At 38.2% G+C, this 25541-nt stretch overlaps 1 protein-coding gene across 12 annotated transcripts in view; it reads left to right on the forward strand.

Annotated features, from left to right (window-relative positions):
• Positions 1 to 25541, forward strand: part of DCC (DCC netrin 1 receptor) — an 845500-nt gene that overhangs the window by 116053 nt on the left and 703906 nt on the right. For all 12 annotated transcript variants that reach the window (XM_086372410.1, XM_086372411.1, XM_086372412.1 and 9 more), the window contains exon 2: positions 8832 to 9116. In XM_086372410.1, coding sequence (XP_086228536.1) covers positions 8832 to 9116 — 285 coding nt within the window. The remainder of the gene's footprint in view (positions 1 to 8831; positions 9117 to 25541) is intronic.

The raw sequence follows: 25541 nt of genomic DNA on the forward strand, positions 1-25541 counted from the left end.
AAAAACTTGGGGAAAAAACTAAAGAAGGGAAATGATAACTCTCAGAGGAACATAGAGAAATATGCTTATCATGTATTCTAAGAATCCTTTGTTGGTATTTTGGCTGCTGAAAAGCAACCAAATCTGGAAAACCTCTCTTTGAATTATGTCTATTCTCTCCCCCTGGGCTAATTTGAAAATTAAAAGGGGGCAAACAAGGTCTGGCTTTGAAGGGACGTAGCTGTGAGGCTTTAATTTGGAGCGAACAAAGCATTGAAGGCAGCTCTCCCCTGGCAGTCGCAGGATATGAGCACGTTGCTGAATATTTAAAAGCAAGACAGGGTTTGCAACTGCAAGGTCTGTCCTCCGATTGATGTCTGTTTTTATTAAATGAACTTTAATTACTTAATAATTAGCCCTTCTATAGGAGGAGACAGGGATCCTGATAGTCTGCCAAGGAGGCCAGAGAGCAAATCAGAAGCATGTGCCACATTGAGATTAGAATATAAAAGAAGGAATAGGCCCAGTCTGGGGGCGCTGTGGGTGGAGAGGCCTCCCAGGAGGAAGAGGAGAGTCTTGGCATAAACCTGGAATGGAATGTTTCCACTGGAATATTTCCACTTCAGCTTAAAAAGCAGAGGTAGTTTAGGTTTAAGTGGATGAGAGTGCATGTCTAAGCTCTTCAAACTTGGTGACTGCACCCGTGGAAAGGTTTCTCTGCTACCCCATGTGGTGTGTGTGAGTGCCCATGAGCGCATGGGTAGAAGGGTGCGGAGAGACTATTGTTCTCATTATTTTAATTCTGAGAGCCTAACACTTTTGATGTCCCTGCAGATTTACCAGCTTTGTATTCATTGCCATGGTGATTTTTTACCTCATTTTTTAGCATCACAAAGGAAAAGCCCAAATGAAAAATGTTTGCTGCTTTGCTATTAACATTTCTACTGCCCAGCTGACAGCCAACAGTTTGGTTGTGCTGAGCTCCTGGAAAAAAAAAATGTATTGGCCAGAGCCTGACTGCTGACTGGAGCCACTACCCAGTCTGTCCCAGCTGGGACGGGGCTGGTCCTGAGACCATTGATAAGCTTGTTTCCCAGGACAGTGATTTGAAGGAAGAATGGGGAAATCTCGTTAGAAATATCACTGTTCCACAATTTAAACTTATCGGGCTTAGACAAAATTTCCATGGATGCACTGGACACGTGCCCTCCCCCAATCTTTTCAAATAAAGATCTGTATGGGTTGACTTTGTCTGTTTAATAGCTTCAAACCTTTTTCACTTTCCATGAAGAAATCTTTGTATGCTCTTCTTCCTACATTTCCCAATGTATAAGAGTCTGGGATATTTCCCTAATCCAGCGTACATATCTTTTCATTCAACATATACTGATGGATAATGATATGCCATGCACTGGGCTAAGTGTTCAGAGTACAGAATAAAATAGAACCAGCTCTACTTTTCTGGAATTTACAGATTAGCTGGGAAGATGGCTATTATATTAAGTCCACGGTTAATAAATTATAACTGAAGTGAATGTTGCAAAGGAGGCACATAGGAATAATTGGAGGCACATAGGAATAATTGGAGGCACATAGGAATAATTCTATCTAGATTTGGGGAAGGCCCCTCTGAGGACATGAGAATTCTGGTACTATGTTGGCACTATTAAATACCAGGTAATTAAGTCTTAGTATAGTTAGTAAGGGATTCCCTGGTGGCTCAGACGGTAAAGTGTCTGCCCGCAATGCGGGAGACCCGGGTTCAATTCCTGGGTTGGGAAGATTCTCTGGAGAAGGAAATGGCAATCCACTCCAGCATTCTTGCCTGGAAAATCCCATGGACTGAGGAGCCTCATAGGCTACAGTCCATAGTTAGTAAATGTTCTAGAAAAGAATTGTAGTTATGGCTGTTTATTAGGCCTTGAGCAACATTTAACAAAGTAACCTATATAAATAGATAATGAATCGTTTTAGTGTTAAAATTAGCTGGAGAATTAGGAAGGATCCTTTTAGAAACTGAAATAGGGAACACCCATTTCTCCTTGTTACACTCATAATGGCTATATATCTCTTGCTAACATGTAATGCTTCCTATACAACTGTAATTAGGATAGTTGACATCAGTAAAATTCCTAATGTTGAAGCACAGGCACTTTTATTATTAGCAGCTTATAAAATCTGAGTTATCAGTGCCTGTGTTTATCATTCCTTATCGTATCGCAAGGAATAAAATGGAGTCACCACATATACATGTCTGACTTGTCCTTATGTATAAACAGCGTGTTCTTTCCTTATTATGGTTCCTGAACTGTCCTCCTCACTAATAGGTGCTGATCTTTGTTAATACACAGAGGTGCAGGTAATGTGTAAACCTGTCAGTTAGCTGTGATGAGACTTCTCTGACAAGCCTAAAAGTTTCTTAGAATCCTGGGCCAGGCTAACCAAGAAGATAGGAACTTTGACTACAATTCATTCTTGCAAACAGCCTTCCCCCAAGGCTAACTGTGAAAGGCTTCCATAGAAACACCAACCATAGGTTCATGTGCTATTTTTAATTGCAAAATTATTCAGGCTGAAGTTTGTAAGACTTCAATCTGGGGCAGAGTGTACTTACTAAAAGGAGTTTACAAGTATTATGCTGATACTTGGGGGTTGAGGAGCCAGGAGGTACTGTTATATAAAAGGAACTCTTTTGGGGACATTTTCACTTAGCTTGGGAAAATAGGATATTTAAAAGAGTATCATTCAGGACAAAACTTTCTTTAAACAATTGTACATAATGTAAACATTTGAATGAGTTTGCTTCCAAGGTCCATCTGTAAGGTAGCAACAGTTACTCGAAGAGCTGTTGTGGGAAGGAAAGGAGGTAGTTTATGAAGGAATAGAATAGAATCAATGATAAAACTCAAGTTCCCTGTGTCATTGATCTGGATCTGATAGTTCTCCAATGAGTCACACTGCGTGAAGGTTGAGTTGATGGTTCTTGTGAAATGTAGACCCTGAGGCCAACTTTGAGGGTTTATTTAGGGTTTTCTGTTCTTTGGATTTTTCATTTTGATATTGTTTCTCCATTTACAGACTGATGTCAAATGGAGGAAAGGAGCAACAATTAAAAAAAATAATAACAATGCTGTCTGTTCTTGGCCAAAAGTGGGACATTCCCAGAGAGAAGAGGGAGGTTCCACTTGGTTTTTAAAATTACCAGAAGCACCATCCCAGAATTCAACCCAGTTGGTTGATGCCAAGTCAAAAAGCAGCCTTTAACAGTTAGAGATGATCAATTGCTATTTATGTTGAATTGTCTGTTCTGTTTTCTGTTTTGTTTTTTGCTTTTAATAAGCCAAGATTTGGCTAAATGATGAACCACAAAAGTGACACAAGGTAATCTGGCACCCAGGTGTATTATTTGTCATCCCAAACTGCCACAGAGTAGGTAAGAAAGTGATAAACCAGCACTCAAATGCAATTATCAAAATTTGCAGTCTTGCAATAGTCTACATAGACACAGAACCTCAGTAAATATCTATATTTTTTTCTTTCAGTAGATATTTGCTATGCTCTGTGGACTTAAAAACACGTATACAAACATGTAAATACTGATAATCCTTTTATTTATACCATCAACTGTCATACTGTCTTTACGTCCTTTAAAAATTAAAGGATTGAGAGATGATTTCCAATAAGTAAGATTAAGGAAAAGAGGGTTTTTTGACTTAGTACTCTAAGAAGGACGACAGTTTTGGTAGGTAGATGTTAGGGGAGAAGGTATACCTCTTTAGAGGAAATATAATGAGAAATACCATCGAGAAGGAGCCAGGTCTAGACCTGGTCAGTAGATCTGAGTATTCTTTTGCAGGAGTTATGGAAGGTGAGCCTGGAAGGAACACTGTGTGGATTCTTGGGTAACAGGATATTTGTCTAAGACGATACTAGAAAATGGAATTTTAGAGTTTCTTGAGTGAAACCAAAACTTTTGGTGATTTAGAAACACTAATCTTTTGACTATGTTTAGGATGGATTTAGGCGAGAAAAGGGTAGTGATAGGAATACCATTCTTGCTATGATTGTTGTTGTTTAGTTGCTAAGAAATGTCTTGCTCTTAGAAACGCTATGGACTGTAGCCCAGCAGGCTTCTCTGTCCAAGAGATTCTCTAGACAAGAATGCTGGAGTGGGTTGCCATTTCCTTCTCCAAGGGATCTTTCCAACCCAGGGATCAAACCTGCATCTCTTGCATTGGCAGGCAGATTCTTTACTACTGAGCCACCTGGGAAGCCCCCCATTATGCTTACAGTTAGTCAAATGTGATCCAATGAGTTGAACCATGCTCTTTCCATGAAAAGGCTCTTGATGAGCAAGTAACTGTTTTTCATAAGGATATAATTAAAATTATACCTATGTCTTTATATTGAATTAGAGCATTAAATGACTTATGAGAATACTGTATTTCATCCTTATAAATTGCAGTGAGTTTAATGTTTATAACTAGGTGCTTGTACTTGTGCCTTGAAAATATGGTGCTAAGTTGATAGGCTATAACTTCTTCTTTTAATACTGTTGCTGGTTTGTTACACTGCCATGAGATGTGAGTGCACAAAGGTAGCACAATATCGGGAGCACTAATTCAAGCCATATAGAACCTCACAAACTTAGAATTGCTTTTTGATATGTGGGGTTTCTTTTGTAGAGACAAAAAGGAAAAGATACAAATCATGTTTATATTTTCTCTCTATGTCAAATAATCCACTATTTGAAGTTTTCAAACATCGTTTCATTAAATTTTAAGTTAAAGTCGATCCCCACCCCCTGTTTGTTAAGATCTGAAATCACCATAGAATGCATAGTGAATAAGCATGCGCAATAGTAGCCAATTCCATTAAGCCTAATTATATTCATATACAGTCTCATGCCTTATCTATGATTCTTCGGGCTAGATGAAGTTTATATAGAGGAATCGTCTATTGAGTACAGTTTGAATTACTCTTTCAATTTATGTTTCATTCTAAGTCTAGAACTCTGCAAGTGAAGTTTTTGAATACCACAGACATTCAGATGTAAAATACGTGTTTAGAATTTTATCCAGTGTGTGTTAACTTGTACAGGACCATATATATGAATATATAAAAGTATCCAGATATTCTGTCAGCTGATCACAAATGTTTTATTCTTATCTACTTTGTATAAAATGTGTAACTCATAGGTGTGGGTAAATTATTCCCAAGCTAGGTTTCCTTAACTATAAAATAAAATGCTAGGGATGGACACCAAGAAGAACATTATCAAATAAACAAGTCAGAAATGTGTTTGAAAAATATATTTTTGTAATGCTTTTATTTTTTTAAATTTTATTCTATTTTTAAACTTTACATAATTGTATTAATTTTGCCAAATATCAAAATGAATCCGCCACAGGCATACATGTGTTCCCCATCCTGAACCCTCCTCCCTCCTCCCTCCCCATACCATCCCTCTGGGTCATCCCAGTGCACCAGCCCCAAGCATCCAGTATCGTGCATCGATCCTGGACTGGCGACTCGTTTCTTACATGATATTTTACACGTTTCAATGTCATTCTCCCAAATCTTCCCACCCTCTCCCTCTCCCTCTCCCACAGAGTCCATAAGACTGCTCTATACATCAGTGTCTCTTTTGCTGTCTCGTACACCGGGTTATTGTTACCATCTTTCTAAATTCCATATATATGTGTTAGTATACTGTATTGGTGTTTTTCCTTCTGGCTTACTTCACTCTGTATAATAGGCTCCAGTTTCATCCACCTCATTAGAACATACAGATGGCTAACAAACACATGAAAAGATGCTCAACATCACTCATTATCAGAGAAATGCAAATCAAAACCACTATGAGGTACCATTTCACACCAGTCAGAATGGCTGCGATCCAAAAGTCTACAAATAATAAATGCTGGAGAGGGTGTGGAGAAAAGGGAACCCTCTTACACTGTTGGTGGGAATGCAAACTAGTACAGCCACTATGGAGAACAGTGTGGAGATTCCTTAAAAAACTGGAAATAGAACTGCCTTATGATCCAGCAATCCCACTGCTGGGCATACACACTGAGGAAACCAGAAGGGAAAGAGACACGTGTACCCCAATGTTCATTGCAGCACTGTTTATAATAGCCAGGACATGGAAGCAACCTAGATGTCCATCAGCAGATGAATGGATAAGAAAGCTGTGGTACATATACACAATGGAGTATTACTCAGCCATTAAAAAGAATACATTTGAATCAGTTCTAATGAGGTGGATGAAACGAGCCTATTATACAGAGTGAAGTAAGCCAGAAGGAAAAACATAAATACAGTATACTAACGCATATATATGGAATTTAGAAAGATGGTAACAATAACCCGGTGTACGAGACAGCAAAAGAGACACTGATGTATAGAACAGTCTTATGGACTCTGTGGGAGAGGGAGAGGGTGGGAAGATTTGGGAGAATGGCAATGAAACATGTAAAATATCATGTAGGAAACGAGTCGCCAGTCCAGGATCGATGCACGATGCTGGATGCTTGGGGCTGGTGCACTGGGACGGCCCAGAGGGATGGTGTGGGGAGGGAGGAGGGAGGGGGGTTCGGGATGGGGAGCACGTGTATACCTGTGGTGGCGGATTCATTTTGATGTTTGGCAAAACTAATACAATTATGTAAAGTTTAAAAATAAAATAAAATTAGAAAAAGAAAAAGAAAAATATCTTGACCCATGTAACTGTCATGACATCTGGCCACATGTCATTGCAGATTTGCTTAATGTAGTATATATAAACCATTCTCTGTTCAGCTGCATGCTTTAAATCCATATTGAAGCTAATCAATAGTAGATTAAGCTGCCTTCTTTTGAATGTGCCCAAGATTCTACACTACAAACGGCTTGGAAACTGGACTTGGAACAATGAGGCAGGGCACAAGTTAACTGATTTCTTTGGTCTTCATTCAGTAGTGGATCCAGCATAGTTAGAGATTAGTTCCAGTTAGCTAAGTAAGGAGAAAATTAAGCATATGGTTGGCTCCCACTGTAGAAACATCTGCATTGCTGAGACAAACTCATAGCTCCACGGATACAGACTCCAGATGAGTAATTTTAGTACCTATGTGTAGGATAAATTTCAATTGATAAATTAACATGTGCATCAAAGTTACTGTTTCCGTGTGGTCTAGAATGAATTGTTCTTGCTGAACCATAATGTCACATCTCCAGCTCTGTAGGTCTGTTTAGGATTGTGACTATAAAAAGTGGTATACCATCTTTGGCAACCTTTATCTATTCTGAATATAATATTGATGTGATTTCCTTTTTCATGAATTCAGCTATCTTGTGGCTCAAAAGAATAATCTCTGAAAGGGACATGAAATATTACCTTAACCTAGAATATGAGACTTCTCCACAGCATTCCTGATTGTCTCCCACGTTAAATTATGATATTTTAACTTAGGCTGTTTTGCCTTCGCACTTTTCACCCAAGCAAAACTTTTATCAGATTACCTGGAGAGTTAGGTTTGTAAGAATTAATATCAGATCAGATCAGATCAGTTGGTCAGTCGTGTCCTACTCTTTGCGACCCCAAGAATTAATATACCCCCAAATAAAATTAACGGTATTTCACACTGAACACATTAGAATTTGTTATTGACTAAACACTGGTAGAAAGTTTCCTTAGAAAATTTAAACCAAGACCTAGGAAATTTTGGCCTAGTTAAAATAAATCTATAAAATAAAAATTACAGTAAGATAAATATGAGCAGAAAAACTTGACATGAAACCCAAACTGATGAGTGAATCAAATCTTATTGTGAAATGCACATACAATGAAACCAACCCCAGTAAAAATTTTTTAAAAAGTAGAATATAACTATGATGAATAGAAGATAAATCAAGAAATTAAAATTGTTGATTTGAATTAACTCTAGAAAGTAAAATTGCCAGGATCCATCAGTGGTGACAAAAGTCATTCAGATATGTTTGCAATCGTAAAGAAATGCTTTCGTGGCCAAAGCATTAGGGTCACAAATAATCCATCTATTCACAGAAGGAGGTTCAAGATGGTAGGCTCCAAATATCTTCTACCTTTTTATATACAACAGCATGGTGGAGGAGGCTTCTCTCACCATGCTTTATGCTCAGTAGTGGTCAGTTTTTATTTATTTTTTCTCTTTTCTTTTTTCCCTACCTTTGCTTAATTATCTATGTATCTTTTTACATGTTATTTCAAATGAACATCACAGTAGTTGTATGAGCTGAATTTATTGTTATCCCATTTTATAGCCCAAAGAAATGAAACAAGTTACTGGAAGACTCACATGGAATAGGTGGCCCAGACAGGCTAGAAATAAAAAAAAAAAAAGTCTAATTCCTACATAAACATTTTTTCATTCTGCCACAGCATAACTGATAAATTCTGATGATTATTTATCTTAAGCAGTCAATCTGTGAAAGACTGTTCTCTGTTACTAAAATTGATGGTTAATATGGCCCATCTTTCTTGAAACTGCTTTTGTTGTTCAGTCACTCAGTCGTGTCCAACTCTTTGCAACCCTGTGGACTGCAGCACGCCACGCTTCCCTGTCCATCACCAACTCCCAGTTTTCTTAAACTCATGTCCATTGAGTCAGTGATGCCATCCAACCATCTCATCCTCTGTTACACCTTTTCCTCCTGCCCTCCATCTTTCCCAGGATCAGGGTCTTTTCCAGTGAGTCAACTCTGTGCATTATGTGACCAAAGTACTTTTCTCTTGGTTTTCTATCAAGAATACAGGTATGATTATCTTATTTGGGGATGATTGTGACTCATCTGAAAGATTTATTCTTCATTCTTCATGTTTCTCCTAGGACCCCTGAGGTTCCTCTCCCAGACAGAATCTATCACGGCTTTCATGGGTGACACGGTGTTACTCAAGTGTGAAGTCATTGGGGAGCCGATGCCAACAATACACTGGCAGAAAAACCAGCAAGACCTGACTCCCATCCCTGGCGACTCCCGAGTGGTGGTCTTGCCCTCTGGAGCCTTGCAGATCAGTCGACTTCAACCGGGGGACATTGGGATCTATCGATGCTTAGCCCGGAATCCAGCCAGCTCAAGAACAGGAAATGAAGCAGAAGTCAGAATCTTATCAGGTATTGCAGTGTTCTTTATTCTCTTCAGAATTATATTGTCTAGAGTAGTTTGAATAATTTTTCCTTGAACATGTATTTGGAAGTTGTTTTTAAGTTCTGTATTGTTTATTGGGTTTAGTTTTATATTTTCCCTCTTTTCTAACTGAACCATTAGAAAAGGATATGCCAAAAGCTTTTCTTACCTTTCCATGTCTTGTGGTAGAACTTTCCAGAAAAATGGGTATTTTCGTTATGATTGATTTCATTCACTCACTCATTCCATTAATACTTAACAAGTGCTGCTTTGTGCAAAGTCCATTGCTGAACACTATTATTTTTTTTAAACTTTCCTTTGATAATAGTCTAAGAAGTAGTTACCTTTATCCCTGTTTGCAGAGGATGAAGGTGAGGTTTAGCAAGGTTAAGAGCCTTCCCCAAGGTAATACTGAACATTCATGTGCTCATCCATATATACACTCATTTCTGAGAAGCATTGCACTAAATACTAAGGATCCAGAAATGACTAAGACTGACACAGAGCCTGGATTTTTTGAGTTCTGGACATAGAAGTAGCTACAATCCAGTGTGATTGATATGATAAAGAAAGCTGTTTCTCTCCATCTCTTATCTCCTCTCTTCCCCGCAAAATCCTTAGGACTCTGGCCTCATTTTTCTCTCCTAAATAATCGATGATTGGAATGGACATTTTCTAAGATCCTGTCCAATAGCTGCTACCTTCTTAGGGCTGTGTATTGGGTTGGCCAAAAAGTTTGTTTGGATATTTTGTAACATCCCAAATGAACTTTCTGGCCAGCCCAGTAATATCTACTTTCTCATTTAATTTTATTTCTAGGATTTGCTTAGACTCATTTGTGAGACTCACAAAAAAAGCAACACTTAAGTAATTGTGACAGACTCACTGTCAAAGCACTGACTTTGGCTCTGTCTCAACATCCTGGGTGTAATTATTACAAGTCACTTAGCTAAGTAGAGGGTAACATCCATATGTCATTCCAAATGCAAACTGGTAATTCGATTGAAAGTTTCCAAGACTTTAGTAAGGATGTCTCTAAAATCTCTTCTAACTCTTTTGTGGACTCTTTGTCACAGGGATACTGATTAATTGTGTCAATAACCATCAGTGATACTGTGTCCTTCCATTCTCTGGGCAGCGACAGATGCAAATGTAGTGTTTATTCCCAGCACGAGCATGCATTTATTTAGGCAGCCATTAGATACACAAAAATTTTAAATATTTATATTCACATAGCCTAAATAATGTATCTCGGTCAATCAGATGAGAAACCCAGGTAAGCCATGTGGAAAATTGGCAAGAATATGTTTGATTATCTTAATATGACCAAAAAGTCTGTTTTCTAGTGGCATTAAGGGATAAAGTTGGACTAATTAAATATTAAATCTGAAATGGAAACTTTTGAAAGACAGAGACATAATCATCAAATTGCCATTTACATTTATTTGTTCACCTTGTGAAATACATTTGCATTGTAATCCATGGGGATTTATTTAAAACCAAATTTCATATTGTTATCCAGCTAAAGTCAAGAATACATAAGTGTACTTTGGAAGTGTACAGATATTTCTTACCTGGATAAGAACTATTATTTTTAAAAATTATTACATCTAATGAGTATGTTTCTGCAAGTTTTATGAATTCAAATAAAAACTCCACAAAGGAGTTATGAGCTGAGGTACCAAACAGACCCATGCTATTAGCATACTTGATTAATCCTGTCTTCTATAGTATTGATCCCATAAAGAATCTGTTGAAGGGCCACATTTGTCCCATTTATCCCCAAGATTGCAAGTTGGTTTAGAGGTCACATCTATTGCAAGTACAAAATTCAGTGAGAGAATGAATAAAAGGATGAAGCTCAATTTCAGCTTCTTTTAGTTGCCATTGTGGTTTTTCTCATTTTTAAAATGATGCCAATGCTTTCTGAATCAATTTCTACTTTCTGCTGCTAAGTAGTCACTTCAGTCGTGTCCGACTCTGTGTGACCCCATAGACGGCAGCCCACCAGGCTCCCCCGTCCCTGGGATTCTCCAGGCAAGAACACTGGAGTGGGTTGCCATTGCCTTCTCCAATGCATGAAAGTGAAAAGTGAAAGTGAAGTCGCTCAGTCGTGTCTGACTCTTTGCGACCCCATGGACTGCAGCCTACTAGGCTCCTCCATCTATGGGATTTTCCAGGCAAGAGTACTGGAGTGGGGTGCCATTGCCTTCTCCTTTCTACTTTCTAGAAGTTCCAATTTGAGGAAGTCATAATTGCATAGATATATTGTCCATTCTCTATACGAATGCACATTTAATAGGGTAACATAAACTCAGTTAAAATAGAAGCCCATTGTATTAGTAACATGACATAGAAGCATTAATGTAACCTGTATTGTTACCACTCTTTAAAAAATAAATTTTTCAACAGTCATTTAAATATTATGTTGATGAATGAATACATCTATTTATGATTTAGTTTTAAATATAAATGCTAATTTGAAGTTTTGCAGCTTGATTCAACACTTGGTTTTTTACCACAACTCAGAGTATTTTCATTTTATGATGTGTATGGAGAGTTATCCATTTCTACAAAGCATATAATTTGATATTCTTATTCCAATTTATTAGAATACATTTCTGGTTGTCACTTCTATGTATCAGGTATTTAATATCACCAAGTAACTAAGATTCATAAAATTCATATTTTAAGAATTAATGAATTGTCTTGAAATACTGTGTTTCAGCAAGCAGTTGAAGTTTATTCACTACACAAATACTTTGTTCAATAAACTTGTGAGTGAATCTTATGTACTTGCCATCACACAGGTCGCTAGGGATACAAAGTTGAAAGATAATGCCCCAAAAAGTATCATCTAGTGGGAGAATCAGACAAAGCAAGTAGACAGTGTTTTGGAAGAAGAAATAGAGTACCATTGAGTTATAGAAGAAACACCAATGTGCCAGTCTTGAAGAAAAAGCAGTAGGTAGGCAAAGAGAAGATTACCCCAGGAGGATCAGCAAAACCGAGAGGAGAGAGAGAAGCTTTTCTATGAGGAACTGCCTTCATTCGGTTTAACTGGGCTGTGAGGCACAGGAAGTGTTGGTGGAAAAGCTGGAGATAAGGGTGATAAACCGCAGGAAGAAGGATGTGGTAGAATGTGCAGCATTAATTCTGGAGAGAATTGATCAAAACTGCTCCTAAAATGATATCAGAAGGGGTTGAGAAGGGCAGCTGGACAGGGGGATATTAATGACAGGTCTCGGAGACTTACCGAATGTAACTTAAGAGGAGGGTATGGCATCATTCGGAGAAGGCAATGGCAACCCACTCCAGTACTCTTGCCTGGAAAATCCCATGGGCAGAGGAGCCTGGTAGGCTGTTGTCTATGGGGTCGCTAAGAGTCGGACACGACTGAGCGACTTCACTTTCACTTTTCACTTCATGCATTGGAGAAGGAAATGGCAACCCACTCCAGTGTTCTTGCCTGGAGAATCCCAGGGACGGGAAGCCTGATGGGCTTCCGTCTATGGGGTCACACAGAGTCGGACACGACTGAAGCGACTTAGCAGCAGCAGCAGCATGGCATCATTCTCAGTTGAAGCTAGGTAGCAGCACTTTCCCTGATATTAGGGGCAAGGTATTGGCGTTACTGTGGCTCAAATCAGATTACAGAGTTTAAAAAGAAAATTTCCTGTAACATTGTATATTATCATGGTTCAATGAGTAATTATTTCTTTCATTTAAAGAGAGAAAAAGTAACTCATTTAATCTGATGATTAATGTTTTAAGACAAAAATAAAATTAAGAGGAATTGTACATTTTAAACAGTGAGTTTTGTTCAAGAATTTTTTTTTTGGAAATATTTATAACAAAACACTAAGGAAGAGTTGAAATGGCTTAACATGTCTCATTGTCTATGATGGTGAACACAGGAGAGATTGAAGCAGCCATAATGATTGTCAAGTTCGTTTCATTCAGATTTCATCATGTCTGAGTGCCAAACAGTAGATTGAATTGCTGAATTATAAATCTGCTTTGGGCACTAGGTTGACTAAAATAACTGGCCTCTACACTGGAACTCTGATTTCAGTTTTCTTAATGACCTAATTGAATTGATCAATTGGTTATTCAGTCTGTTGTTCATTCATTTAACTATAATTAGATGACTCTAGGTCCCATATAGACGTGAACTAAATATCTGTATAATTAGAGACATTGGCTTTTAATGGAATAAATTGGACTAAAATGTACTTTGAGTGATTTTTCTCTATAATATTTGTTTTTATCGGAATAAATTTTAATACAAACCATTCCAAAAGGCATATTACTTAGAAGGAAAACCATGCTTGGGGGGGTTTAAAAGAGTTTCAGGATTTGTTCATCAAGAAAAATTTATTATTAACTGATAGGTGCATTAAACTTTGTAGTTTGATTAAACGTTACCTATATTTCAAAGTTGTTTACACTTTGCTACCATTTAGCTGTATAATTTCTACAAAAGAATGGTCTGTAGAGGAAATAAAAGAAGCCATGTTCTTTGTTTTGAGATTTACAATCGAACCAGTTAATTCATGTAGCCATATGACTAACATAACACAAGGAATGGTAAATTCAGGTAAGCCTCTCTAGTTTCAAATCAATACAGACAAGGAATACATCAGTTGTAGGTGGAAAATTTGCAGGGTCTTTATAGAGATGATTACTGTTCTTGATCATCAGGAAGTAACCCTTTGGAGAATGATAATAGCAGATGATAAATCTGGAGTTAGAAGCTGAACCCACGTTATGAAGAACCTTGAATCCCATGTCTAGGAAGTTAGACTTGGTACTATTCACTTTGTTGGTGATTGGGAATGCTCAAAGGTTTTTGAGGAATGAATTTCAAGGCAGAAACACACACTCAGGAAAACAAACATGGAAGTGAAGAACAGATCACATTAACGTATTACCTGATAGTTTGGGATTGTACTTAACGTTTTTTCCTGTGTTGAAGGATTTTCCCATTGTTTGCTCTCTTTTTTTAGGCTGCCTTTGAATAAAACTATTCCCTAAGCCATGCTATAAACAGGGTAAAATAATTTCTTATGCTTCTCTTTTATATGTGCTTAGAAAAGAGCAATGTTATATTCAGCCCTGTTTACAATAGCTAGGACATGGAAGCAACCTAGATGTCCGTGGGCAGACGAATGGATAAGAAAGTCGTGGTACATATACATAATGGAGTATTACTCAGCTATTAAAAAGAACACATTTGAATCAGTTCTAATGAGGTGGATGAAATCAGAGCCTATTATACAGAATGAAGTAAGTCAGAAAGAAAAACACCAATATAGTATATTAATGCATATATATATATAATTTAGAAAGATGGTAATGTCTTTAGACATTAGGGTCTTTAGAAAGACTCTATACACGAGACAGCAAAAGAGACAGATATAAAGAACAGACTTTTGAGCTCTTGGGAGAAGGCAAGGTTGGGATGACTTGAGAGAATAGTATTGAAATGTGTATATTACCATATGTCAGAAAGATCAGCTGTCCAAGTTTGATGCATGAAACAGGGTGCTCAGGGCTGGTGCACTGGGACAACCCAGAGGGATGAGATGGGGAGGGAGGTAGGAGGGGGTTCAGGATGGGGAACACAGGTACACCCATGGCTGATTCATGTCAATAGGCAAAAAACACCACAATATTGTAAAGTAATTAGTCTCCAATTAGATACATTTAAAAAGAGAGCAGAATAGAAGACCATAGTATTTTCTAACCGTGTGACCTTTGTGTTTCCTAACTGTTATACCAGCTATAATCCAGATTATATGAAGGGCTCAGCATATGGGATATCATATATATTTCAGTGGATTAGGTTCACATTGAATTACTACTGATTAATCAATGAATATTTAAAATTCCCAGTTTGAACTATTATTATAATAAAAGTTGTAAAACAAGCAGGGAACCTGACATGAAAGTACAAGCCTCTGTCTCCCCACTTGCTGGCTGTACAATTAGAGCAAATTGCTTAATCTAAGTCTGCATTTATTAACCTTCCTAAATGCAGAAAGTAACATCATACATTTCATAGGGTGGTTATGAAGCTTCAATTTTATTGACCAAGTGCAATGCCTGGAATTACCAAACCTTTAGTAACTATCATTACTTTGGCATCCTAGAAATTCCAACTTTAAAGATTTTGGTTCTCATGTCAAGATTATCTTTCTGACAATAATTTACTTGACTTTGATTCTGGATATCTGAACATTCATTTACCTACTGGTAGTTAATTGCACATGGTTTGTGCTACTTATCCACAGTAGTCTCTTTCTGCATTTCCTTTACACATCTATTAGAAGTCAGAGTATCCCATACCTAGTTCCTCTCTAGTAACTCATTGATACCTGATTTGAATCCTTACCTGTCCATCAACATAATTTCTTTGGCTATATGAGATATCACAAAAGGCACTGACTTAGCAAAAAGGTTTAGCAGATGGATAAGACTTCTTAGTATGTGTTCTTTATTAGTTATTACCAATTAGTTCAATCCTCTAAAATTCTTATTTTCTTTATCTGTTAAGAGGTTGCAGTAGATCAGCCTTTCCAAATCTTCTCACTACCAGGAATCATTTTTATTATTATATGCACATTCATCCCCAACTCTGCCTTAATGGTTGTAATATTTAAGAGTAGAAATTTTCTAGACAAATTCTAATGATTAAAAACTTTAAAGCCAATGCTAAAACATAACAAGTACAGGCCAAAAAACAATCTCATAAAATAGGATATTGTTCTACTAGACTGACTTTAAAAGCAAATTTTAAGTCAGTTTATTTTTGCATAGAAACCTGACTGAAAGAAAATCTGATACTTTTTATTGTGTACTGCCCATTTAGTGAATAAAGTTCATGACATGATTTGCCTCCAACCCCAGATGATAAGTTTATCCTGCCCTTTTGGAGAGCCTGAGCTGGGAAGAGCACAGAAACCAGTGGACAATCATGTTATATTATATTAGTTAGTTATTCATATATTAGTTATTAGATCTTGAAACCAATGCAGGATAACAAAGATAACCAGTTTCACAGAGTTGATGAAATCCCATCCAGATGCAACAAAGTCTCAAATATTTGTAAGTTGAAGCTGACTTACTATTGGATATGGCATCCGGTCCTACCACTTCATGGGAAATAGATGGGGAAACAGTGGAAATAGTGTCAGACTTTATTTTTCTGGGCTCCAAAATCACTGCAGATGGTGACTGCAGTCATGAAATTAAAAGACACTTACTCCTTGGAAGGAAAGTGATGACCAACCTAGATAGCATGTTCAAAAGCAGAGACATTACTTTGCCAACAAAGGTTCGTCTAGTCAAGGCTATGGTTTTTCCTGTGGTCATGTATGGATGTGAGAGTTGGACTGTGAAGAAGGCTGAGCGCCGAAAAATTGATGCTTTTGAACTGTGGTGTTGGAGAAGACTCTTGAGAGGCCCTTGGACTGCAAGGAGATCCAACCAGTCCATTCTGAAGGAGATCAGCCCTGGGATTTCTTTGGAGGAAATGATGCTAAAGCTGAAACTCCAGTACTTTGGCCACCTCATGCGAAGAGTTGACTCATTGGAAAAGACTCTGATGCTGGGAGGGATTGGGGGCAGGAGGAGAAGGGGACGACAGAGGATGAGATGGCTGGATGGCATCACTGACTCGATGGACGTGAGTCTGGGTGAACTCCGGGAGCTGGTGATGGACAGGGAGGCCTGGCGTGCTGCGATTCATGGGGTCACAAAGAGTCGGACATGACTGAGCAACTGATCTGATCTGATCTGATCTGATGTAAGACCATGAGTAGATAATATCCATTTGGTTTTTGAATTTGTTAATAAGTACCTGGGGTAATCAACAAGGTCCAGGTTGAAAGTACTTGGAATACTGGCGGGGTGGGGGGGGGCGGTCTATGACATTTTTCTTACTGTTTCATCCTAATGTCACTAGTGATCTTTTCTTCACAAAATCCACTAGTTTTTCTGTGTTTATTGATTATGTATTCTAATCTTAACTTTCATTCCCTGAAAGGTTATTGTTTCACATAAGGTTAAAAGCAAAAATGATGTGCTTGAGAGTGTTTGAATATTCATTTCTTGAGAAGGAGAGAGCTTGTCTTTTCCTAAGGGTCTACTGGGCTGGCATATGGTCAGCTCTGCATTTAGTAGGAATATGACACTTAGCAGCTCTGGATCAGGTAGTCTTCCCTAACTCATACATAAACAAGAGGCTTTCTCTAAGGATGTTTGGAAGCAAAACATAGCCTCTAAGTACAGACGTCACAAAGAATTGACAAAACTGGTAGCCTGTCTAGTTCAGTCCTATTAGAAAGACATTCTTTAGTTAAGAGTATAACTTTGCTGATTCAACATTGGCCAAATAGGAAATATTTCAAATACTTTTGGTTGGTTCTTTATAGGAAAAAAATAAAGTTAGAATAACAAATTACTTTTCTGCAAAGTTTTAAGTGCTGCATTATGCATTTATATAAATTATGAAGATTTCTGGGTTCCCTAAACTAACTTTGACACATCATAATGGCAACATTTGTTTTCTGCGATTCTACTGTCAGCTGTAAAATTAAAAAAAAAAAAATCACTCTATAAAAGAAAAATCACTTCCTTCAGATCTGCTATAAAATGAAACTGATAGACTCAGATTTTGCCTGTGAGACAGAAGGGCTATATCCACATGCCAACGACAAGAATAGACATTCCCTCTCTTCTTCCAAGCTCTAACTACAAATAGAAATATGTGTGTGTACATGGAGAAGAAAAGAGGAAATATGAACAGATGTAGGAGTATTTACAGAGAGAGGATGCCATTTTTAGTAATGAATTGGTGTATAAATGAGGAAGGAAACTAACAGAATCCTAGAGCTTCTAAGAAATGGCTCCCTTTTTCCTCTCTGTTCAAAGCTCCTTGGCTTTCTGCCTGATGGAGTTGTTGTTTTTTCTTTTATGGGGGGTGCTCCAAGATTGGAGTCTCTGTTTCCCCCAGTCCTGTGGAAATCTTGTAATCAAATCCAGATGGGCTTCAAGGTCATTTTCCCTGAAGATTCCCAGGCCCTTTGTCAGGTCCTCAGATTGGGAAGCCTGACGTGGGGTTCCAAACCTTCACAGCAGTGGGAGAACTTTTTTGGTCTTATTGTTCTTGAGTTTGTGGGTCACCCACCTGACGGGTATGGGGTTTGATTTTGTCGTGAGTGTGCTTTTCCTGCCATCTTGCTGCAGCTGCTTCTTGGCCTTTGGACTTGGGATATCTTTTTTGGTGGTTTCCATCATTCTCCTGCAGTTGGTTGTTCAACAACTAGTTGTGATTTTGGTGCTGTCACAAGAGGAGATGAGCGTACATCTTTCTCCTCCACCATCTTGAACCAGAAGCTGATTTTTTTTTTTAATAAATTAGTTTTGATTCCTGTGATCCATGTGAATTAGGCTGATTTTTAATAAAAGACATGCTAAATACAGAGTTCAGTTCAGTTCAGTCGCTCAGTCGTGTCCGACTCTTTGCGACCCCATGAATCGCAGCACGCCAGGCCTCCCTGTCCATCACCAACTCCCAGAGTTCACTCAAACTCATGTCCATCGAGTCGGTGATGCCATCCAGCCATCTCATCCTCTGTCATCCCCTTCTCCTCCTGCCCCCAATCCCTCCCAGCATCAGAGTCTTTTCCAATGAGTCAGCTCTTCGCAACAGGTGGCCGAAGTATTGGAGCTTCAGCTTCAGCATCAGTCCTTCCAATGAACACCCAGGGCTGATCTCCTTCAGAACGGACTGGTTGGATCTCCTTGCAGTCCAAGGGCCTCTCAAGAGTCTTCTCCAACACCACAGTTCAAAAGCATCAATTCTTCGGCGCTCGGCCTTCTTCACAGTCCAACTCTCACATCCATACATGACCACAGGAAAAACCATAGAGAGGTAGGAGGAGTTTAGCGGACTTTTTGGCTCAAAGCACATATTAGGGCAGTACTTGCCACATGGCTCAGTGGTAAAGAATCCACCTGCCAATGCCGGAGACACAGGTTCAATCCCTGGGTCAGGAAGATCCCCTGGATGAGGGCATGGCAACCCACTGGTACTCTTGCCTGGAAAATCCCATGGACAGAGGAGTCTGGCAGGCTACAGTCCATGAGGTCGAGAAGAGTTGGAGCTGACTAAGTGATCACAAATGCACACACGTTTTAGGGCACTTACTTACGTTTGAAAACGCATAGTGGCTGCTAAATTTCCTGAAACAGAACTATTTGGGGGATGGCTAAGGAGCCAGCAGGTGGACAGTAGGTGAGCTTGAAACTGAGGATATAGACACAGGAAACTAGCTCTGTGAAGTTAAATCAATTTGTAACTCTTATGCCTGGGAAGAAATCAAAGTGAATATCCTATGATAGCCTGCAGTGCCCTTTTATTTCCAGCTGGAAAAGTGTTTTACATTCCAGTGAAGCAGGAATTTAATAAGGAAAACAAGAGTATACAATGGTGGGAGGGGGAGGTTTTACATTCAGAAAGCATAACAATTAAAAGCAAGGAGTAGTTATTCTGAGGAAGACAGTCATTAAGTTGTAAAAGCCGGTTTTTTTTCTTGCTGACAGATGCCAACAGTCCATCATTAAATTTCTCTCTGCCTCAGTTATTGTTTAGATTCTGCCGTGTAAGCTTAGTGTCAATATTCCTGAAGAGTAGTTTAGGAAAATGGCCTCATTAGGAAAAATAAATAAATCATTGTCGTTACAGGGTAAGGATGCTTTCCAGTTTGCCCTGGGTAGTCCTGGTCATACCCGATGTCCTAGAATAATTATAGAGTCACCTTTCATTCTGAAACTTATCCCAGGTTGCATAATTTATATATTCAACCTGGTCATGGATCATGAAGGAACACAAAATTATGTGACCCCAAGGCATTTGGGAAAACCTGTGAATGCAGAGAGTCAAACCTAGCTTCTAGCTGGCCAAACGGATTCAATAAATTTGGCCAGTATAAGGGCTAATAGAAGCCTGTGTAGAAACCTGTTTTGTTTTGGGAAATACTTTAAATGGGAAATACTCTCCTCACTTTCACTAGTGCACTTTCTCCGTGTCTCTTTAGGGCATGTGCTCTGAAGATAGTTGAGTTCTTCTTTCTGAATATGTGAAGTGTAAGTTAAATATGTCAGGTTATATGTTTCAAGATGCTTTTTAACTTACAATAGCAAAGACAGTGATAGGAAGACAGTGATAGGAGATTATTAAGTTTTGCATTCTTCCTTAACTGATGGTTGATGATGGATGGGGAAGAAGGGGAGGAGGAAAGGGGTATATTTAACCTGTTCCTACTTCTGCCTGAAAGATGCAAAATTATCCCCATGTTGAAAGGAAATGGGCTTCTTGAACATCTAAGAAAACTGGGTGATTTATTCGGACTGTAGCTTTGTCAGTTCTTCAAAGTATGGTCTGTGAATCCCTGGCGTTTCTCAAGATAGGGTCAGAAGATCTTTAAGGTCTAACCTTTTTTAATAATAATCCTAATATTTTGGGGGGTTACTTTTTTATTTTAGTGACTGAGAATGTCTTTGAAGTAGTAAAAATTATGAATTTTATTAATTTTTAATTCTTAAATGCATACCTTTTTAATATTCTGGATGTCAAGATGGGAAATGTACTCAAGATTATCAAAGTACACAGTTTTCTTTGAGGAGTAAACACTTACGTAATCATTAGAGATTCAAGATGAATTAGCTACTTTTTTTTTTTCAGAACATCATTTTTACTTGAAAGGACAATCAACAGGAAAACTGTAGCTATTCAAATTTGAGTACTAGTTAGACATTTTCTCAAAAATGAGCGAAGTGAGTCAGTCAGTGCGAGGAAAATAGCATTTGCTGCCAACTATGAAATTCAAGCCTTTAAGTTAAAATTAGAAATTTGGAAATCTTGTATCTGCCACTGGGATCTTGACAGCTTTGCAACGTTAAAAGACCTTTCTAATGGGATTGGTTGTGATACTAACAAATGAGATTTTGTGATACTGTATAATGAAATGTGTCAACATTTGGAAGATCTGTCTAATTCACAGTACCATTCCAAATGACCATTGATTGATGTGACAGAATCAAGCATGGGCAAAAATATGTTCAAAATGCAAGGTAGAGTGATGGATTTTTATATAACATAGCACAGAATTTTTATTGATATGATGTCAGATTTCACATTACAACTTTCAGGAAACTATTTATTGAGTTTTTTGCCGTCTTAAAGGATAAAAGCTGCAATTCTCTGAAAAGGCTGTTAAAAATACACCTCCCTTTTCCAACCACACATCTATTTGAGGTCATATTATTGGCATGTAACTCAGCCAAATCTACATATCAGAACAAAGTAAATGCAGAAAGTAACAGAATAATCTAGTCATTTTCCTTTAAGCCACTCATTACACATGTACAGAAATATAAAGTACTACCACTCTTCTCAATTTTACTTTAGAGAGGTTTTTTTTTTTTTTTTTTTTTTTTTTAAATATACTGCTTCTGGTGAGATTTGAATAAATAGTTAACAAATAAATATTTTCATCTGTTTTGATTTTTAATATTGTAACTGTTTAGAGCTATAACCTCTGTAAACAGAAGCTCTTCGGTTGCCTCCATAATTTGTAAGACCATAATGCAAATGGTTCCTGAGACCAGAGAGTTTGAGATCCATTGTTTACATTATTATTCATTTTCCTGGATTGTATCTACAATCCTCTCTAACTCAGATACTAGGTTAAGACAAAGTAGGCCAATTTTTTCTTTTTAAAAAGTTATAAAGAAAGGAACAAAGGGAGGGAGGAGGAAGGAAAAAAGGAAGAAAAGCCTAAGTAAAAGCAGCATGTTGCCATAAGGTGTTTCTACAATTTAATGCAATCTCTGTGTGTCAAAGATCTGTATCACTGTAATGACTGTTCTCTTTTGATTTCTGTGCCACCCTGTTGGTCTCTGAGGAGGATTAGCTGTACCTCCACCAGCATGACAGTGAGATCAGATCAGAGAATCAGGCTAACATTTGCCTCCCAACAGGAAAAAAGATAAACTGGATTTTAGTTCAGGCAAATTGTGACTGCTTACAATCCATTTAGAAAACACAGTTGTGACATGTGTGCACTCACTTCCATGGGTATCATATGCAAAAGGTCTGCTTTTGAATTTTTTAATATAAAAATTTACATTAAGAGAAAAATCAGTGTTTTTTTCTGATTTGATTGAAAGCTATTGTGAAATATGTTTTCTCTAATTCACCCTTGCATTTCCGTCCTATTCTTAAATTTAAAACGTATTACACGTACATGAAATTACGTGAAACATATGTCAGTTTGAAGAATAAAAACAGAATGATCATTTGTGTACATATCACCGATTTACGAAATAGAATGTTCCAGACTGGTATTATATGCCATTTCCTTGTGAAATCATGTTTTTTTAATCTACTAGATTTTTTTCATATTCCATTAGCTGAATAACTCCATTTGGGTCTGAATAATCTATACCCATGTAGCAAGGACAAAAATAATTTTATGAATAATTACTAATTCCAACATAGCTCAATTAAAATCTATTTAGTCAACAAAAGTCATGACCTAGAATTTTAAGTTCACTCTGCTCAGGGCTTTCTCATCTATATCATTATTGAGCCTGGAAGGAGGATTTTCATTTTCTCTTAAGTATTTGCTTTGTGCTTTAGTCATTAGCTTTTATAATTTCTTTGTTCCTCATGTAATTTTCAACCACTTTGCAACACCAGAGTTTCAAATAACTCCTTACTCTAAAAAAAATTGTTCTTAATAAAAAAAAATTTTTAGAACTCAGAAAAATCCAAAGATGGAAAGAATAACCACCCACAGTTTTATCTCACAAAGATGACCTTGGCAACTGGATCTCCTTTCTTCCTACTTTAAAACTTAAATACATTTTCTTGATGTTCTAAAAAAATAATAATTTAAAGGAAAAAAATAAGGGGTACAAAGGCAGTGGCACCCCACTCCAGTACTCTTACCTGGAAAATCCCATGGACGGAGGAGCCTGGTAGGCTGCAGTCCATGGGGTCTCTAAGAGTCGGACACGACTGAGCGACTTCACTTTCACTTTTCACTTTCCTGCATTGGAGAAGCAAATGGCAACCCACTCCAGTGTTCTTGCCTGGAGAATCCCAGGAACGGGGGAGCCTGGTGGGCTGCTGTCTATGGGGTCACACAGAGTCGGACACGACTGAAGTGACTTAGCAGCAGCAGCGGCAAGTTTAAACATGTCTCTTTAAATAGCCAGAATCACCCTAATACTGAAAACAAAACAAATAAAAACCGGAAAACAAAAGTCAAAATAAAAACAGTAACCACTCAAAAGGTTACTTGATATTTCAAATTGCTGAGTTTTTGTTTTGTTTTCATGTGTGTGTTTTAGTTATCTACTGCTATATAACAAACCACTCCAAAATGTAGTAACTTCCATTATCATGTCTTATAATTCTGGGGTTTCAGCTGTTCCTCTGCTCATTTCACTTTGATTCACTCAGACACCTTTGACCAAGGTGGAAGGTTTAAGATGGCCTCATTCACATGTCTCTTAGCCGGTGTTGGTGTTGGCTGGAAAACTCAGTCTTTCTCTGCGGGCCTTCTCATTCTCCAGTCGGAAAGACCAGTATAGTTGTTCAGAAAGAGCCATGGCAGAAACTTGTGAGGCCCCCTGAGGCCTTGTGTTCAGAGCTCATCAATTTAATTCCCAACACAGTCAAATAGTCAAAGCAAGATATAGGGTCAGGCCAGATTTAAACCATAGCAAATGTACCCTCAACTGTGGACTGGAGGAGCTTAAACAGTTTGTGATCATATTTAATCTATCACAATGTTGTGAGACATATGAGCTATTTACTATTAAAGACCATTTCTGTTTTAGCTTTGAGGAGTACTTCCATAATCTTAGAATTTATCAGATTCAATAATTACAGGGAAACATCTTTGGGGAAAGGAAACCAAATTTCTCTGCTAAAGACTGACATTTCCATATGTATGAAGGGTAACACATACGACACATATGAGATTGTCATATGTGACACGTTGTCATATGTAACAGATCGTCATATGTGACACATTGTCACATATAAGGGTTACACTATAACACATGAGGTTGGAGTAATTTAGAACGTATTTGTTGCTGTTTGGTTGCTAAGTCATGCCCGACTCTCTTGTGACCCCATGGACTGTAGCCCATCCGGCTCCTCTGTCCATGGGATTCTCCAGGCAAGAACACTGGAGTGGGCTGCCATTTCCTACTCCAGGGGATCTTCTCAACCCAGGGATCGAACCTGTGTCTTTTGAATTGCAAGTGGATTTTTACCACTGAGCCACCAGGGAAGCCTAGAATATATGTGCTCCACCTAAAAATAGCAGACGGTGATTTTGTGGCACTGAGCCCAGTGATGCCAATATTTTAAGATAAAGTCAAAAATCTCGTTTTTATGGCCGAGGAGGATTCCTACCGTTTTCTGTTTGTGCCCATCCTCTTCCATTCATCTGTTGTTGGACGTTTAGTTGGTTTCCGTATCTGAGCCATTGTGAATGGGGCTGCTGTGACATGGGACGGCACGCATCTTTTTGAATTATAGTTTTGTCTGGATATATGCCCAGGAGTGGGACTGCTGGATCATATAACAAGTCTGTTTTTCGTTTTTTTTCAGAAACCTTCCTACTGTTTTCCATAGTGGGTATACCAATTTACATTCTCACCAACAATGTAGGAGAGTTCCCTTTTCTCCACATCAGGGGTTTTATTTTTAAGCAAACATGGTCCTTCAAAACATTTTCATTTGATTTGAAAATTCACTTTCAAGCAGGATTATTAAACAAACCACCAGCAATTTTGAAAAACAATTGCGACATTTTATCCAGAATATTGGTTTAATAAAGATGAACACATTTTGAAAATTCTTTCAATATTTTCATTGTGAAGAGTATTTATTTTTGTTGCTGTATCAAGCAGAAACAGATGTGAGAAGACTGAGAAAGTGTGAATTTCTCTTTCTTCATGCAAAGACTATTTTAGATGACAATTACTCTCCCAGCTATTAACAAGGGAGTTGGTGTTCTTTTATTCATCTGTGATCAGCTCATGTGGAGTTGGGTCCAGTCAAGGGAAATTAACAGCAATGTTGACATGTGTCGCAGACCTCTTCCCACCTCACTTCTTCCTGATCACCGGCGGCCCGCAGTGTGTGTGCGCATGCTCAGCTATGTCTCTTTGCAACCCCATGAACTGTCGCCCGCCAGGCTCCTCCGTCCGTGGGATTATCCCAGCAGGAATACTGGACTGGGGTGCCATTTCCTCCTCTAGGGGATCTTCTCAACTCAGGGATCAAACCCGAGTCTCTTGTCACTCGTGCGTTGGCAAGA

Source organism: Bos grunniens, chromosome 24 (genome assembly GCF_055505025.1).
Source record: "Bos grunniens cultivar Pamir isolate PY7600 chromosome 24, Bosgru_T2T1.0, whole genome shotgun sequence".
Classification (NCBI taxonomy): domain Eukaryota; kingdom Metazoa; phylum Chordata; class Mammalia; order Artiodactyla; family Bovidae; genus Bos; species Bos grunniens.